Source organism: Gracilinanus agilis, chromosome 5, assembly GCF_016433145.1.
Source record: "Gracilinanus agilis isolate LMUSP501 chromosome 5, AgileGrace, whole genome shotgun sequence".
Classification (NCBI taxonomy): Eukaryota; Metazoa; Chordata; class Mammalia; order Didelphimorphia; family Didelphidae; genus Gracilinanus; species Gracilinanus agilis.
Window position 1 is genome coordinate 109,620,147 of NC_058134.1, and position 16,978 is coordinate 109,637,124.

Below are 16,978 nucleotides of genomic sequence, written 5' to 3' on the forward strand. Positions count from 1 at the left end.
TGGAGGTGTATGGAGTTCTCTGTGAAGAGGAGTCCCATGGTTAGACAAATGCTTTACAAAAATCACTTGTGGTTGAGTGGAGGAAGAATAGTTAGCAGGGATGGTTAGATCAAATGAGGTGTTTCTTTTTTCTTTCTTTTTTTTTTTTTGCTGTTAAATTATGTTGATTTTCAGTTTCATATAGTTTTTTCATACTTTTTTTTTTTTAAACCCTTACCTTCCGTCTTGGAGTCAATACTGTGTATTGGCTCCAAGGCAGAAGAGTGGTAGGAGTAGGCAATGGGGGTCAAGTAACTTGCCCAGGGTCACACAGCTGGGAAGTGTCTGAGGTCAGATTTGAACCCAGATTGAACGTCTCCAGGCCTGACTCTCAATCCACTGAGCTACCCAGCTGCCCCCAGTTTTTTCATACTCTTAAGAGAGATGACTCTCTGAGAGGAAGTAGAGTAGCAATACAGTAGAAAATATAAGTGATGTAAAAGCAAAAGAAATTAGTAAAAATTTATTTTTAGAATCATCAACAAATAGATCTTGAATAAGAAAAAGGCATTCAAAACAAAATATACATTTGCAAAAAATGTGTAATTTTATTTAGTCAGTTTTCATATTCTAGATCCTTGAGGGATAGATCATCACTTGGATACTGTGTCCAATGGCCTTGGCAGGAAGATTGCTTCTGAACTTGGCTCAAACTATCCCACTATTTCCATGAGCCCCAGTAACTTTTCCCCAAATCACTCTTGTTCTTTTGGGTTTCCCACCAGGAGTTACTGTGTTGTTTTTTGCTTTGTACACATAGGCATATTTCTTGCCTAAATAGACAGTTTCATCTTGAGCATAGACTCCTTCAATTTTTTTTTTTAAACCCTTACCTTCTGTCTTGGAGATTGGCTCCAAGGTAGAAGAGTGGTAAGGGTAGGCAGTGTCTTGTCCAGGGTTACACAGCTGGGAAGTGTCTGAGGCCAGATTTGAACCTAGGACCTCCAGTCTCTAGGCCTGGCTCTCTATCCACTGAGCTACCCATCTGCCCACCTAGACTCCTTCAATTTTGAGAAAAGCTGTGTGTTTCCTCTGTTTTCATAGGCCTTGCTTGCATGTAGTCAGCAAAAATTGCCTTAGACCACAGCCTTTCAGACATTTTGCTACTCTAGAAGCTCTGTTTCCTAGCAGGCCTCCTGGGCTATAAGGCGATGGGAAAAAAAAGCAAGTGAGGGTTTTTAAAGATAGGGTAGATCATGGATGTAGTAGCAGGACAAGAGCCAAAAGAAGGAGAGTTTGAAAATACATGGGGATGATGGTGACAATTAGCTAGAGATGGGATCAGAGGCACTTTATAGAGAGATTTGCTTTGAGAAGGACCACTTTGTCATCCTAGACCATAGTAAAAGAAGACCTTTGAATGATAGATGAAAAGTGGGGGAGCTCTTGGAAAATGGCCTCATTTTTTTCTGGAAAGTATGAGGCAAGCTCTGCAGCTAAGAAGGTTGGGGAAGATGGTTCCATGAAAGACTTGAGGAAAGACTAAAAAACTTGAACTAGCTATGAAGGAGAGCGGTGGTAGTGTAATTGCTTTATAAAGCAGCCTTTTATTTCCAAGTACTGAGGCAACTATTCTTTTTCCTAGGAATTTGTGCCTGCTACAAATTTGTTATCTTCTCTCACCATGGCCAACATTATTAATTCTCTAAACTGCTCTCTTCAGTGTTACAAACTATCTCTGCCAACCATCCCCAGCATTTATTTAGATAATATCTTGTTGCGATATTTTGATTTAAAACATTACACAGTTTTGTTTTTTTATTTAACCCCTACCTTCCATCTTAGAATCAGTACACTTATTAGCTGTGTGACCTCAGCAAGTCACTTGACCTCTGTCTGCTTTAATTTCTTCATCTGTCATATAAGAGTAATAATAGCACCTAACTCTGTGAATTGTTGTGAGAATAAAACCTTACAGAGCTTTGTAAATGCTAGCTAGCTAGCTAGCAATGATGGTGGTGGCGATGAGAAAGTATTGAAAACTCTTGGTCAGCTGAACTATTTGCTGCTGACCAATTAACTTAATTTCCATTTTTACCTGTAAAACATGAGTGAAACTTTATCTTACTTAACGAGGTCTGGAGATAATAAAATGAGAAATGTTTGGAAAAGCACTTTGTAAAATATAAAACACTATTTGGACTAGTATTGTTGTTTTTATTATGATTATAGCTTTGGAACAGCAGTCATTTATTTCCAAATGCTGAGGAGGCTACCCTTTTCCTTGGGACACTGGACACCATTTTTCTCTTCTCATATGCTGTGGTAAGTTCTGGAGTTCTTAGTATGGGGAAGTTAAGGGAAAAATTGGAAAGAAATGACTACCCTATTGAAATTTGGTGTTTTGGATTTGAAGAATTTTCCATTTGTCAGAGATAATCATTATCCTCCCTTTCTTTTTTTCTTAGCACATGGCTAAGAATTCTTTATATACATATACTAAGGCAGTTTTACTCATCTTGGCTGGTTCCTCACTGAACCATACTTTCTGAGGCACTTGCTGAACCTATCTATGAGATTTTGAACAATTTTATAGTGTTGCCATTAGCATTGGCAGTGAATTATGTGAATGGAGGACAATGGCTTCCTTGCTTCTACCTACATCAAGGAGATAAACATTTTACTTTAGATGACCAGGTCATGTGAAATGTTGGTTAAAAGTTTTTAGAGTAATCTGTAAATGCTTATTAATATGGGCAGTTTCTATAGAGTCTTTTATTGGAAGAGCAAAATATAAACTTTATTTAAAAGAATTTTAGAGATCATCCATGCCACATTCTTATTAAGGCAGGAATTCTTTCTGAATCACAACTAATAGATTGTCATCCATTTTCTCCTTTGATACATGCATAGGGATGCATAGGGAACCATTTCTATTTAATGAATATCTTTGATTGTTATGAGAGGTTCTTTGCATTAATCTGAATTAAAGTCCTTATAACTTCTAGTTCGCCAACATTTTTTGAAACTGACCCGGGCAGTATAGTCTTGAGATGGAATTTGACATTGTTTTAGTGTCTCATCTGCTGTATCTATTTGCATCTGGAACAATTATTATCTTGTAACTACTAGGCTTTATTCTTGTTCAAAACTTAATAACAAATTTTTTTTTAGGGTCTTTTCATCAGTGGTATAATTGGGGATCGATTTAATATGCGATGGGTTCTTTCCTTTGGCATGTGCTCCTCTGCAGTAGTGGTAAGTCTGAAAACTAGTGTTTGGATAAATACTATTCAAAACAGAGTTCATCACTGAAATAACTCCTTCAGACTCAGCTATATACATATTTTTATTTTTTTTTTTTTTGAGTTTGGAAATGCACAATTCTACTCGGTGTTCATGTGTCATTGATCAAGACCTATTTCCATATTATTGATATTTGCACTGGGGTGGTCGTTTAGAGTCTACACCCCCAATCATATCCTCATCAACCCATGTGATCAGGCATTGTTTTTCTTCTGTATTTCTGCTCCCACAGTTCTTTCTCTGCATGTGGATAGTTTTCTTTCTCATAAGTCCTACAGAATTGTCCTGGATCATTGCATTGCTGCTAGTAAAGAAGTCCATTACATTTGATTGTATCACAGTGTATATACATCTTTTTAAAGGACCATATCTTGGTTCCAGATTCTTTTCCCCAGAGGCTCTTTTATTTAGACAGACCATATATAGTCTTGCTGTGAATGTCTCAGTTGTTACTTCTTCCTCTGGTCATTCTGCCTTACAGTGGTAGCTTCCTCTGTACCTCCTTCCCACCAATAGTTTGCTGTAGAAAAAGGGTCTTAGAAACCAGCAAACTAAGCTGGCTAGAACTGTGTGTATGATAAGAATAAAGAAGCCCAGTGTCATGGTAAAGGCCCTGGGTCCTTTCCTGTGAATGAAGTATACACATTTTGTGACATCTGCTTTGGTAGCTGAGAGGTCTTTTGCTTGTTTCCTGCCTCTCAGCTGGGCTCATGGATAGATGAACTTGTACTCTGTGTTTTTTTTTGTTTTTTCTTATCAAATACCTACCTATGTTTTTGGGTGCAATACAAAATAGAAACCCAATAGAAGCTGTCTTTAAGTCCAGAGAGATCGATATAGATAAGACAAGCTAAAGTTTGCTTAGCAACTCCCTTTTTTAATACACACAACTCTAAAGGTAAATTAGTTGTATAACAATTTCAGAAGTACCAGAAAACCTTCTTTTCAAGGATTTGAGATGCGATAGATATACAGATTGCCAACTAGTTACAAATAATTCTTAATCATTAAAGGATCCATAAGCTCCTACACTTAACATTATATATTTTCATTTATATAATTATTTTATTTTATTTTGGAAGACTGGGTCTTCCCAAATGCGCATCTAAGTGGTGCATTGGATAGAGTGCTGGGTCTGGAGTCATAAAGATCTGATTTCAGATCCAGCCTCAGAAATTTACTAGCTGTGTGACCCTGGGCAAGTCATTTAATTCTTTTTGCCTTAGTTTCTCATCTATAGACTGAGCCAGAGAAGAAAATGGCAAACCACTCCAGTATCTTTGCCAAGAAAACTCCAAAGGGAATTACAGAGTCACACCCAACTGAAAAGATTCAAAAACAAATCTAGTCATTCTGTTTTAAAGATTCATTAGAACTACCCCTGATTAAAAATACTAGCTAAAGTCATCATTCATACATATTATAGTTTTTGAAGTTGAAGTAGATTTGTTATTTGCAGTTTAAGGAGAAAAATTATTTGCTGTTTGAGGTCTACATTTTCTGGAAAGAGAGAGCTGCTTTCTATCTGGGAAGTAGGAAATAATCCTAAACAACCACTTGTGTTCTCTCCTGCATCCCTCTCCCATCCTACCATATAGTTTTTAATAAGCTCTAGCCTTGTTCTTTTTGAAACTTTTTGAACCCATACATGTAAATTATATGGCTTTCCAGAAATATCCTCTATCTGATTTTACTTGTATCCTTATTTATCCTTGCATAGTCATATGATTACAATTGATGATGTATCTGATTTTAGGTTGAGAAAATCTTAAACAGCCGAATTTGAGGCAATTTTAAAACAAATTTAGCAGGCTCCAAACAGCCTTTATGTTTAATTCACCTCTGTTTTCAAAATCCACAAAGTACTTTAAAAGCTTTATTCTTTTTAATACTTGGTTCTTTAATGTTTTAGATTTTTGATTGAAGCTAGTGAAGGTATTTGAAGAGTAGAAAATAGACTGATAATTTTAAAAAGTAAATTGAATTTGGTTAAAAGAAGAAACAACTTAGTGAAGTTTTTTTTCTATAATTATCCGAGTAAAGTAAACAAATTACAACTATTCTTCAAGATGCAATCATTCTTTCACATATCATAAACTAACCATGATTGTACTCAAATGGAACTGTGGTCTTATATATGTGAATGTTCCCTCCAGTGACTGTGATTGAAATCCACCCCCATGCCTGTTCATCCTGTGGTGTTTTTGTCTTTGTCTTCTCTTATGTCCTTCATGGTGGATCTACCCAGAATGATGGGTGCTGAGAACCATCCTCAACTTCTCTTAGAAGTATACTAGTGGAGCCTAGAGGATTTTTACTGGTTTTCCCTCATTCTTGCTGTGTGACTAACCCATCTTCTTTTTCAACACACATCAACTCTGTATGATTAGGACATTTTAATTCATTTCATAAGAAATTGGAATTTTAATTAAAAAAATTCAAGTGTGGGGATAGTATGATATTTCACTCTTGTTCATCAAATTGATTCCTGATTGTTCAGGATGGCTTTTTCAGTTGATGATTTTGACCAGCTTCCAGAGTAGTTTCCTACAGGTGAGTGTCAGAATCAGGTGGTGTATACTTACATTTGAATTATATAAAACAGGTTGGATTAAGTTAGGAAGATGGAAACAACAGCAAGGAGACTGACATAAACTTGAAGAAAACCAGTTGCAGAGAAAAAGCATATGATTTTTCACCTTTTTTGAGTTTTATGTTGTTTGACTTTATTTGATTTCTCTGTAGTCAGTCATAGTGCATCTGAGACTTGGTAACATGTCCTTCAGGTGCATTATCACATTAGATGATGATAACGGAGTAGTCTTCTTGCTCAGCAATAAGAGTTTCCCTGCCCTTTGAAGACTTCTTGTCTGTCCAATTGATGGGATTAAGCCTGGACTGGGTTAGTCTTTAGCATTTAAGCTTAATGTGCCCTGAGGCTAAAACCTCTAGAGGAAAAAAGGGAGTGGTGACAAGATGGAGTGTTTTTGCTGAGCTGTCCAGCAGTAGGATCCCCCTGCTCTGTCCTGTTGTTAGATTTGGTCCTCTTTCTTCTCGAAGTGCTTTGTTTTCTATCTTGGTGTGGAAATTGGTGCAGAGGTCTTAAAATTTGCTCCATCTAAGCCGCCATCTTCCCAGAATTCCTCCAGAAAAAAAAGGTTGCTCAGCAATAAGAGATACAAGTAGAAACTGTGAAATTTAATTTTGGTTGTATTTAAATTATCATCTGCCAAAATCATAATTCTATCTGTCCTGTTTGTTTTCTCTTCTAAGGTATTTTGCTTTGGCACTCTCACAGAATGGCTTCATTTCTATAACAAGTGGTTCTACTGTTCCCTCTGGATACTGAATGGCCTCCTGCAGTCCACTGGTTGGCCCTGTGTTGTTGCAGTTATGGGCAATTGGTTTGGAAAAGCTGGGTGAGTATGTCACTTTTTCTCCTTTTAATTACCTGTTAAAAGTATTTTATAAAGCAAATTAGATTACTCAGGCTTGTTCAGACTCAGCCACTCCAGCTTCCTTCTCTTTTACTATTAGGTACATGTAGAGTCACATACACTACTTTGCTGGTAGGAAATAGATTCACAGATAGGCAAGATCCTTACACTTAGATTGATTAATGTGTGTACTTAGTACATTGCCCATACTTAGGGTCCAGGTAAAGAAGAAAATCTTTAAACTTAATAAAAAGCTAACACTTGTTATTTTGTTTTGGGGGAAAGATATTAAAATATCTTTTAGGTTTTCTGTGTCTATTACTGGGTGGCTAGGTGGCACAGTGGATGGAGCACCAGGCTTGGAGTCAATAGTAGCTGAATTAAAATCTGACCTTAATACGTCTTAGATATGTGACCCTGGGCAAGTCACTTAACTTTTTCTCAGTTCTTTATCTGTAAAATGAGATGGAGAAAGAAATAGTAAAGCACTCCGATATCTTTGCCAAGAAAACCACAAATAGGGTCACAAAGAGTTAGTCAAGTCTGAGTGAATCAACAACCACAAAAAAAGTAAGAGGGAACTAGGTTGCATGGTGGATAGTGCATTAGGCCTGGAGTTGGGAGGACTTGGGTTCATATCTGGCCTCAGGCACTTTCTAACAGTGTGGCCCTGGGCAAGTTCCTTAACCTCAGTTGTCTGGTCCTTACCATACTTCTGCCTTGGAAGTGTTACTTGGTATTCATTTTTAGACATGAAGGTAAGGTTTAAAAAAGAAAAAAAGACTCTAATTTGATCAACTCATATTAGGGCTTGCTTTTTCTCATTGCTTGCTAGTGAATTTCATTCAGAAGTTGAAAACAAATCATTCAAATTTTAGATTAAAAAAACGTAATATTTCTGCATCTTACTTTGTTGCCTGTAAGCTGTTTTCACATGTCATGTAACATGTAATTTAAGCACTTTCTGAATAGGAACTGTATTTTTAGCTTGTGAACTCCGTAGCTTAATGTACCAAGCATAGGCTTTCAAAAAATGTGTTCGCTATTTTTCCCATTTTGAAAACCCCATTTTTAGAACCTGAAAATAGAGGTAGAAATAGTACTTGCTTTGTAATTATCATTATGGTTGAGAAAGAACAAACATTACTGCTATCTTATTGATTTTTAGTTGAATAATAGCTTTTGTAAATAGAATGAATTAAAGGTTGTGATTTTTTTTCTGTAAGTGGTTTAACAGAACTGTTTTGTCTGTCATTTTCTTAGAACAATTCAGTCTTTTTTTTTTTTATGAGTAGAACTTGGTTTTATAAGCCTACGTAGGAGTACTGCGACATATCCCTTTGGTTTTACTGCCCAGAGATGTTAGCAAGTATCAGATATTTTATCGCTGACTGAGCACCAACAGAGGAAACTGTAAGAATTAAAAATGATAGATGCTGCCATAAATATATATATTAGTATTTTAATTAAAGCCATGTTGATAGATAAAATCATTAGACCACGCGCTTGTAAGCATTCAAAACTGCCGCCTCCATACTGCCTCCTAGCCAAGCCCTACTCGCCAAAGAAGAGAGAGCTTACTGGCAAAAGAGACCACTCCCTCCTAACCCACGAGATTTAAGCTCTCCCCTGCGTCAAGACGTCGGAAACGGAAATCAGTTGGACCATGTTGGATCACGGGAAATGTAGTTTTATACATTTCCCAGATTCACTTGTTACAAAACATCAAAGATGACATACTACATACAAAAAGTTACTTAAACAAAACTGAAACACCTTATTAGTTTCCCTTGCATTTCACCTGATTGGAAGAGAGGAAAGGCTAATACATACATTCTAAATCTAGAGGTCCATTAAAGAGCTATATTGCTACTTTGCATACTTAATAAATACTGCATAAACCTGTATGTTATTGAACATGGTTGGTCGGTCGTTGTCCTTTGTACTCAGACAACCAAAATGACATCATTGGTGGTGTCTTTTGATTCACGCATAAATTGGATTTAAGTGAAGTAGTTGCACAAAGTCATCAGCCAAAAGTCAGGATGACTGGTGATGGCCCAGGCCAGTGGATGGCATTGACTTTATTAATGTCTAACCAGCTTTCTTTTTAAACCCTTACTTTCTGACTTAAAATTGATACTTCATATTGGTTCTAAGGCAGAAGAGTGGTAAAAGCTAGGCAATGGGGGTTAAGTCACTCTCCCAGGGTCACACAGCTAGGAAGTATCTTGAGGCCAGATTGGAACCCAGGTTCTCCTGACTCTGGGCCTGGCTCTCTATCCACTAAGCCACCTAATTGTCCCTAATTGCCTAACTATGCTTTACGTATTCCTCAGCACCTGCTCCTTTCACCTTTATGGCCTTTGGAACAAAGTATTCTCATACAAATTTCACCAGAGGAAATCTTCGCGTGACTGGGGTAGACACCACCCTAACTCATCAGTGGGTTTGAGGCCTGGCAGTTACTCTCAACCTGGGTTATCCTATCCACCAAGATGGTTTTACTGGGATGTGGCCAAAGCACAAGTTACAGTTTTTTGGAGCTGCGGGTGAAAACTAGGCGGCAGGTGGATAGCAAAAGAAAAAGGGGCTCAAGTAAGCCTTCACAGGAGAGGTGCTAGTCTTTCCTAAAGCCCCAGATACCCTATTTAATATCCCTGAGTATTATATAATTGTATTGATTTAAGAAATATACTTTATTATAGCATGCAGTAAAATGAACAATTTCATGTGAACATATTGGAATGTATTACATCTAAAACATTATATTTTTTTAATCTCTAAGCTAAATTTAGGGTGAGGAAAGTCATTGTGGTATTTACTAATGCGCATTTAATAATCATCTTTGAGCCCCTTCTAATCTAATATTTCTTTCCTAGACGTGGAGTTATTTTTGGGCTCTGGAGTGCTTGTGCTTCAGTGGGCAATATTTTGGGAGCATGCCTAGCATCTTCAGTTTTGCAATATGGGTATGAGGTGGGTATTTCTTGTTTTTATTAAAGGGGCTTCCAGGGAAAAGTTAGGCTATTATATCTGCTTTAGCTTCTAATCTTTTGTAGGAATATTTGGACATCTACAAATCTTTAACTCTGCTAGGACCTATATTAGAAAATAATCCATTTGTAAACGTACTAGTACATTTTCTGCCACTGAATGTTTCCTTCTGCAGTTAGGCACAGTGAAAAAAATCTTCCTTCAAGTCTACCTTCATGTTAAACTTTTGGATTTTTTTCCCCCAACATGCCTAAACTACCCCAAATGGCTCATATAGAAATCTTAAACATAATGAAACTTCACATTTGATTATTAAACTCAGTTTTTCTCCAATCTCTGTGATCATTTTTTTCTTTTTTTCTTATGCTCTTTAGAAATTCATTTCCTCCAAGCACTAACCCTTGGTCTTCTGTTCCACTATATTCACTTCCTTATAGGCATATCCCTTCAGTATCTTTAGCCATCATCTCTGTGATAAAGTCTACATTTTAAACTCATGCCATATTTATAAATCTCTCCTTGGATGCCTTACAACATGTTACCTCTAACTCACTATGTCTGAAAACTATTCCTCCTTAAACCTGTTTCTCTACTCACTCATTTCAGTCACTCTGGCTCAGTATTTTGGAGTCACATTTAATGTCTTTTTTCACTGTTTTCAGTTAATAAAAAAGACCTACCAATTCTTTCTTCATAATGTCAACATTTTTGTGTTGTTCACAACACAACACAACACTTGTTCATTTAAAAAATTGAGGTGTTTTTTCTCTTTCACTTTTTTTCATTAAACCAAAAAAGAAAGTAAGAAAATGAAAACTCATAGCAATTATGCATATTCATGCAAACTACATTCCTCTGTCCCAAAATATATATTTTCATTCTCCATTTTGAGTCCCTCAAAATGTCACCTCTCTGGTATGTGGTGAATATTCCATTTCATCCTTGGCCTTTCGGAACTATGGTTTGTTGTGTCATTGATCAGAATTCTAAAGACTTTCAAAGTTTTTTTTTTCTTATGATGATATAATATTATTCTCGTTATGCTCATTTTACATTCTTTCAGTTCATACAGGTTTTCCCAGATTTTGCTGAAATTTTCCATTTCTAGTTTGTCAGTTCTTATGGTACAATAATATTCCATTGTATTCACATACCATAATTTGTTAATCTGTTCACCAGTAAGACAGACATCTTAGTTTACAATATGGAGCTACTCTGAAAAGAGTTCTTATAAATATTTTTATACAAATGGATCTGTTTCCTCTTTCCTTGATCTTTTGAGGCGTAGGTCTAGTACAGTAATGGGTAAACTAGATGCGGCCCCCTGAAATGTTCTATCCATGACATTATTCCTAATCTGATGAATACAATGAGTAGGATACAATACAATGAAACTTGAAAAGAGTTGCCTTAGAAACAGCTGACAGATGAGCTTTTCCTTTCCTTTGGCCCCCTCTTTAAAAAGTTTGCCCATCACTGGCCTAGTAGTGGTTCAATGCAAGTCAGTAAGTATTTATTAAGCATCTTCTGTGTACCAGGATCTGGACTAAATGCTGGAGATGAAAAGAAAGATCAAAATTAGACCCTGTTCTCAAGGTGCTCAAAGTCAGATGGAGGAAACACTCTGTAATCAACCGAATACAAACAAGCTACACATAAAGAATAAAAAAAGAAGTTTTTTATTGTATTTAGCTGTTTAATGTTTCCTTCATTCCTTCACTTACTAGTTTATTGCAACAATACTAAAAATTAAAATATTCCCTATTTTAAATCAAAACACTGGTGAACTTATACTCACATGGTATGTCAGAGCCTATAGTTATAAGAAAAAAATAATAATGCTTAAAGGAGAAATTGTACTCCCTTTGGAAGTCTTCATAAAAATATCCCTGACTTTCACAGAGTAAGAAAACATATATTTTAACAACTTCACCAGCAAGAATACAAGATGATTTGAGAAAAAAACTCTCTCTCTCTCTCTCTCTCTCTCTCTCTCTCTCTCTCTCTCTCTCTCTCTCCCTCTGTCTCTTTTGGCTCAGTCTCTCTAGTCCTATTTCTGTCTCTCTCTCTGTCTGNCAAGGTGCTCAAAGTCAGATGGAGGAAACACTCTGTAATCAACCGAATACAAACAAGCTACACATAAAGAATAAAAAAAGAAGTTTTTTATTGTATTTAGCTGTTTAATGTTTCCTTCATTCCTTCACTTACTAGTTTATTGCAACAATACTAAAAATTAAAATATTCCCTATTTTAAATCAAAACACTGGTGAACTTATACTCACATGGTATGTCAGAGCCTATAGTTATAAGAAAAAAATAATAATGCTTAAAGGAGAAATTGTACTCCCTTAGGAAGTCTTCATAAAAATATCCCTGACTTTCACAGAGTAAGAAAACATATATTTTAACAACTTCACCAGCAAGAATACAAGATGATTTGAGAAAAAAACACTCTCTCTCTCTCTCTCTCTCTCTCCCTCTCCCTCCCTCTGTCTCACTCTGTCTCCCTCGCCCTTTCTCCCTCCTTTCTTTCCCCTCCCCCTCCTTTCCCCCTTTCTCCATCCTTCCCTTCCCCTCCTCTCTTTTCTATCAGTCAATTTAGAATTCACTTGGATCCCATTCACATATCCAGAAGTAGATACTATTTCATTTGAACAGTGGACCATCTCCATCTGGAAATTTTGTAGTTTATTGACTTTTGTAGCATAATTTCAAATTATTTTCCAGAATTCATAGATTACTTCAGCTTTATCAACAGTACACTAGTTTGTGTTTTCTGCAGCCTCTCCCAATTGTCATTTTCCTTTGTCATCTTTTCCAATTTGATGCATTTGAGATAGAATTGATTCACTTTGCATTTCTTTAATTATTAGTGATTGGAACATTTTTTGGTAGTATGAGTATGGATAACTTGGATTTCTTGATTGAAAACTGCTTATTCTTATCTTTTCACCATTTATCCTTTGGAGAATGGATGACACTACTATTTCTTATATCACCTCATTTCAGGGTTAGTATAATGCAGTGGTTCCCAGACTTTTTTGGCCTACCACCCCCTTTCCAGAAAAAATATTACTTAGCGCCTCTGGAAATTAATTTTTAAAAATTTTAATAGCAATTAATAGGAAAGATAAATGCCCCTGTGGCCATCACCGCCTCCTTGGATCGCTGCAGCACCCACCAGGGGGCGGTGGTGCCCACTTTCGGAATCACTGGTGTAATGGCTTCCTAATTAATCTTTTGGTTTCTAGTCTTCTTCACCAAGCCACCTTTTCTCCACCATTAAATTGGCAAATTAATAATAATAAATAAAAGGTTTCTTAATCCCCTTTCAGTAAACCTGTGAAGTGACTAATACAAGTAGTATTATTCCTATTTTGCAAATGAGAAATTGGAGACACTGTCAGATTGTGGTTTGTTCATGCTTATGGAGTTCATACTTAATGAGTATCAGGGGTGGGATTTACAGTCAACTAACCTGACTTGAAAGTCTTTTACACTAAGCCCTTTCACATTGCCATTATACTTTATGATATGCTTTTTCATCATAGTTTAAGATTCTTATGTAATTACTATATATTCTCCCTAATCTGGCCATGGAGGTCCTTAACCGTTTTTTGGGTCATGGATCCCTTGGGCAGTCTGGACCTGAAGCCTCTGGACCCCTTCTCAGAATACTGTTTTTGTATACACAAAAATAAAATACATAAGATTATAAAGGAAACTAATTATCAAAGTATGGTTATCGAAATATTTTTAAAAATAAATTCATGGATCCCCAATTGAAATCATGCAATTGATTATGAGCTATCTCATACTAATCTCTTTCATGTATGTAGTTTTTTCCTCATCCAATTATAATGAGAGGTTGAGGGGATGAGTTATATTTTTTAAGGCTTCCAGAGAACCTAACATAATTTTGAGTTTAGTATAGTTGCTTAATAAATATATTTTACTTATAAGAAAATATTTTTGTTTCTTTTTTTCCCTCTAGTATGCTTTCTTGTTAACAGCATCAGTACAGTTTGCTGGTGGAATCATTATCTTCTTTGGACTTTTGATATCTCCAGAAGAAATTGGTAAGGAGAAGTAATTTGATTTGTTCAGAGTTCCTCACTGTTAGGGGAAGTTCATGACAGGGATTTTAAGTACTTATTCCCCTGGAAAGGAAAAAATTATGAAATCTGTTCTACTGATTGGGGGCCCTGTTTTTGTTTGCTATAAAAATTGTGCCACTACCTCTTTTGGTGGTGGTGAAACAACAGGAAGACATCATTGATACTCAAAGGGTTTGAAAAGAGAGAATTCTTATTTATAATCTGCAAATTCTTAAGATAGCAGTAAGGAATTTGTCTGATTTATAATTCACTTCCAAATAGGAATAGTATGATAACTGCTGAACATTTCCCAGAAAAAAACTCTACATAATCTCCATTCTATTTCTACCAACATGGGTTATTCTCAGTATCTTAAAGACATAAGAATTTTTTGCTCAGAAGACATTTCAGATCTAGACGGGGACCTTGAATGTCATCTAGTTCAGTCCTTGCAGTTTCACAGAAGAAACCAAGGTCCAGAGAGGCTAAGTGAATTCCAGAATCATATGGGGTGTCAGGAGCAGAATGGAGATTCCAACTCAGATCCTTTGGCTCTGAAGCCAGTTCTGTTTCCATCACACTGGGCTCAATTTGGAAGTTAGTAAGTATTTATTAATTAACTGGTGTGTGGCAGGCATCAGGCTGAGCATTGGAGGCACAAAGGCAAAAATAATTCTTGCCTTTAATGAACTTATATTCTAATGGGGAAGCACATACACGCATGCCAGGGTAAACTGGAAAGAATTAGGGGAGGCACTAGCATTAAGGGGGACCAGGGAAAGCTTCCAATAGAAGCTGAGATTTTAGCTGAGGCTGAAGCCAGGAGTTAGAGGGGAGGAAAAAGAGCATTCTAGGCACTGAGGACAGTTAGTGAAAAGGCAAAGAGTCTGTGATAGAGTTCCCTTTGAGGAATAGCAAGGAGGCCAGTGTCATTGAGCTATAGAGTATGTGTATTGTTGGGGAGGAGGTGGTAGTACTGTGTAAGAAGACTCAGAGGAAGCAAGGGCCTCGTTTATAAAGGGCTTTGAATGCCAAACAATAAATCTGGAGGGAATAGGGAGCCACTGGAATTTATTAAATAAGGGGATGCTTTCCCTTATTGATGTTTTGTGTTTGCCCAAGTGAGTCTTTCCCAACTGTTATATCATTCAACTGTTTCAGGAACATAGCAACCAATAAGAAGAAAAGTAAGTAAGTGAATAAGAAAATAGAATGTTCCTCAAAATAGTCTAATTAAAACTAGATTATCATTACTTTATTATTCCTTGTGAGTGGTAGAACCCTCCCTTGTTGTAGAATTCATGTTGTAGACTTCCAGTGGATAAATCATCAATTTAGGTCTCTTTTTTAAAAAATGTTTTATTAGGCTCTTAACATCAAGCAACAATACAAATTATCTGACTAGCTTACGGGAATAGAGATTGCTCATCTATGTCAGACTATTTAACATTTATTCAGTTACAACTACCCTAAAAGAAATTAGTGATACACATACATTACTTATCTTATAAAAATTTTGTCTTTTTAGAAACTAAATTTAATTTTATCATACATTGACAAGCAAAGACTTTCAATTAAGGGCACAGGAACAACAAATAAGAACAATGAATATGCAAGATGAAAAAACTCCAAACTGAAGATTGTAAATGATTTTGTGTGTCTTTAGACTTTAGTTGTTTGTCATTTATTCATCCATTCCTTAAAGTGATTATATAGTTACTTGAACATAAACTGCGTTGTCTATTTTGGCCTATTTACTATGTATATAATTTGGATTTATTGCTATTGTTGTTTAACAGTTGTAGTTAATGTATTTATCATTCCTTTCGTTTTGATTTTTTTCATTCTTATGTCACTTTAGCTATAACTTCCCATTTAAAAAATTCATTGGCAAATTAGCTTAATGGAATGTATGTGAGATAAGTAGAAAGAGCAATATATAACTTTGTGCTTTGGGGCCATATCTTTATACATTTTAGGTCTTCCAGAGATTGAGAAAGAAGAAAGTTCTGAAGATGACCCTTGTAGACCATTAATTAATAATGAAAGTGAAGATCATGAGCCCAATTACTCAATCCAAGAAGTCACTACAATCCATCAGCCAAAGGCAATCAGCTTTTACCAGGCTTGTTGCCTTCCTGGAGTTATTCTGGTAAGGACCTCTTCATCTGTGTCTGCCATTTGGTACTTACCCTGATGATCAGCATTGCCTGGCTTCACATTTGGCAACATCCTGGAGTGCTTCTCTTCTCTTCATAGTCATCCCAGAAAGATTGGGAGTTTTTTGCCTTTTTTCCTTAAACCACAATATTGCACTGTGGTTTTTGGGGATGCATTCTAGTGTCACTCCAGCCTTTGTAGTGGAAGGGGGTTAGGAAGCTATTTCTAACTAAATCCCTTTTGCCAGTTTTGGTTTTGATATTTTAGAATTTTAAGCACTGCAGTGGAAATAAAAAGTCTAGGTTTTGTTTCCAACTTGGCCCACTAACTTTTTGTGAAGCCTGAGTAGGTCACTTAATCTGTCCTCGCTTTTTAGTTCCTTCTTGCTCTGTGGAATAACTGTAATTCCCCATTTTGCTAACATATCACTCTGGATTATTTGCTTTTTAACTTTAGGATGAGTTTTAAAGTTCTTGAGCTTTTTGGAATAAGACTACTTTATCAATAGAAAGTGGCACTGCAGCTTTCTGTGTAGGCTTAACATTTACAGAAGACCAGATTGAATGGGCCTCAACCATACTCATTAATTCCATGTTACTTTCTTTTTTACCAAACAATGAGAACGAATAGTTTCACCTAGATGGTTAAGTATGAATTCGTACCTAAACACAAATTTATATAATTGCCTAGTGGCAATTAAATGTGATAATATATTATCTTTGCAAACTTTAAAGTGCTATATATGTAAATATTAGTTATTGTTATATTGTGGAGTGTTTTTTTTTTTTCCAAACCCTTACCTTCTGTCTTAGAATTAATACTGTGTATTCTAAGGTTGTTTGGAGGGCATTTTCTAAGGCAGAAGAGCAATAAGGGCTAGGCAGTGGGGCAAAGTGACTTGCCTAGAGTCACACAGCTGGAAAGTATCTGAGGCCAGATTTGAACCTAGGACCTCCCATCTCTAGGCCTGGCTCTCAATTCACTGAGCCACCCAGCTGCTTC

The 16,978-nt window shown here is 36.3% G+C and overlaps 1 protein-coding gene and 1 pseudogene across 5 annotated transcripts in view; one reads left to right on the forward strand and one right to left on the reverse strand.

The window, feature by feature from the left end:
• Positions 1-16,978, forward strand: part of SLC37A3 (solute carrier family 37 member 3) — a 43,659-nt gene that overhangs the window by 10,390 nt on the left and 16,291 nt on the right. For 3 of the 5 annotated variants that reach the window (XM_044679698.1, XM_044679699.1, XM_044679702.1), the window contains exons 3-8: positions 2,212-2,304; positions 3,154-3,237; positions 6,559-6,704; positions 9,605-9,701; positions 13,714-13,798; positions 15,796-15,968. In XM_044679698.1, the coding sequence (XP_044535633.1) occupies positions 2,212-2,304; positions 3,154-3,237; positions 6,559-6,704; positions 9,605-9,701; positions 13,714-13,798; positions 15,796-15,968 (678 nt within the window). The remainder of the gene's footprint in view (positions 1-2,211; positions 2,305-3,153; positions 3,238-6,558; positions 6,705-9,604; positions 9,702-13,713; positions 13,799-15,795; positions 15,969-16,978) is intronic. The other 2 variants (XM_044679701.1, XM_044679700.1) reach the window with 2 other exon arrangements.
• Positions 610-1,138, reverse strand: LOC123250563 (annotated as a pseudogene).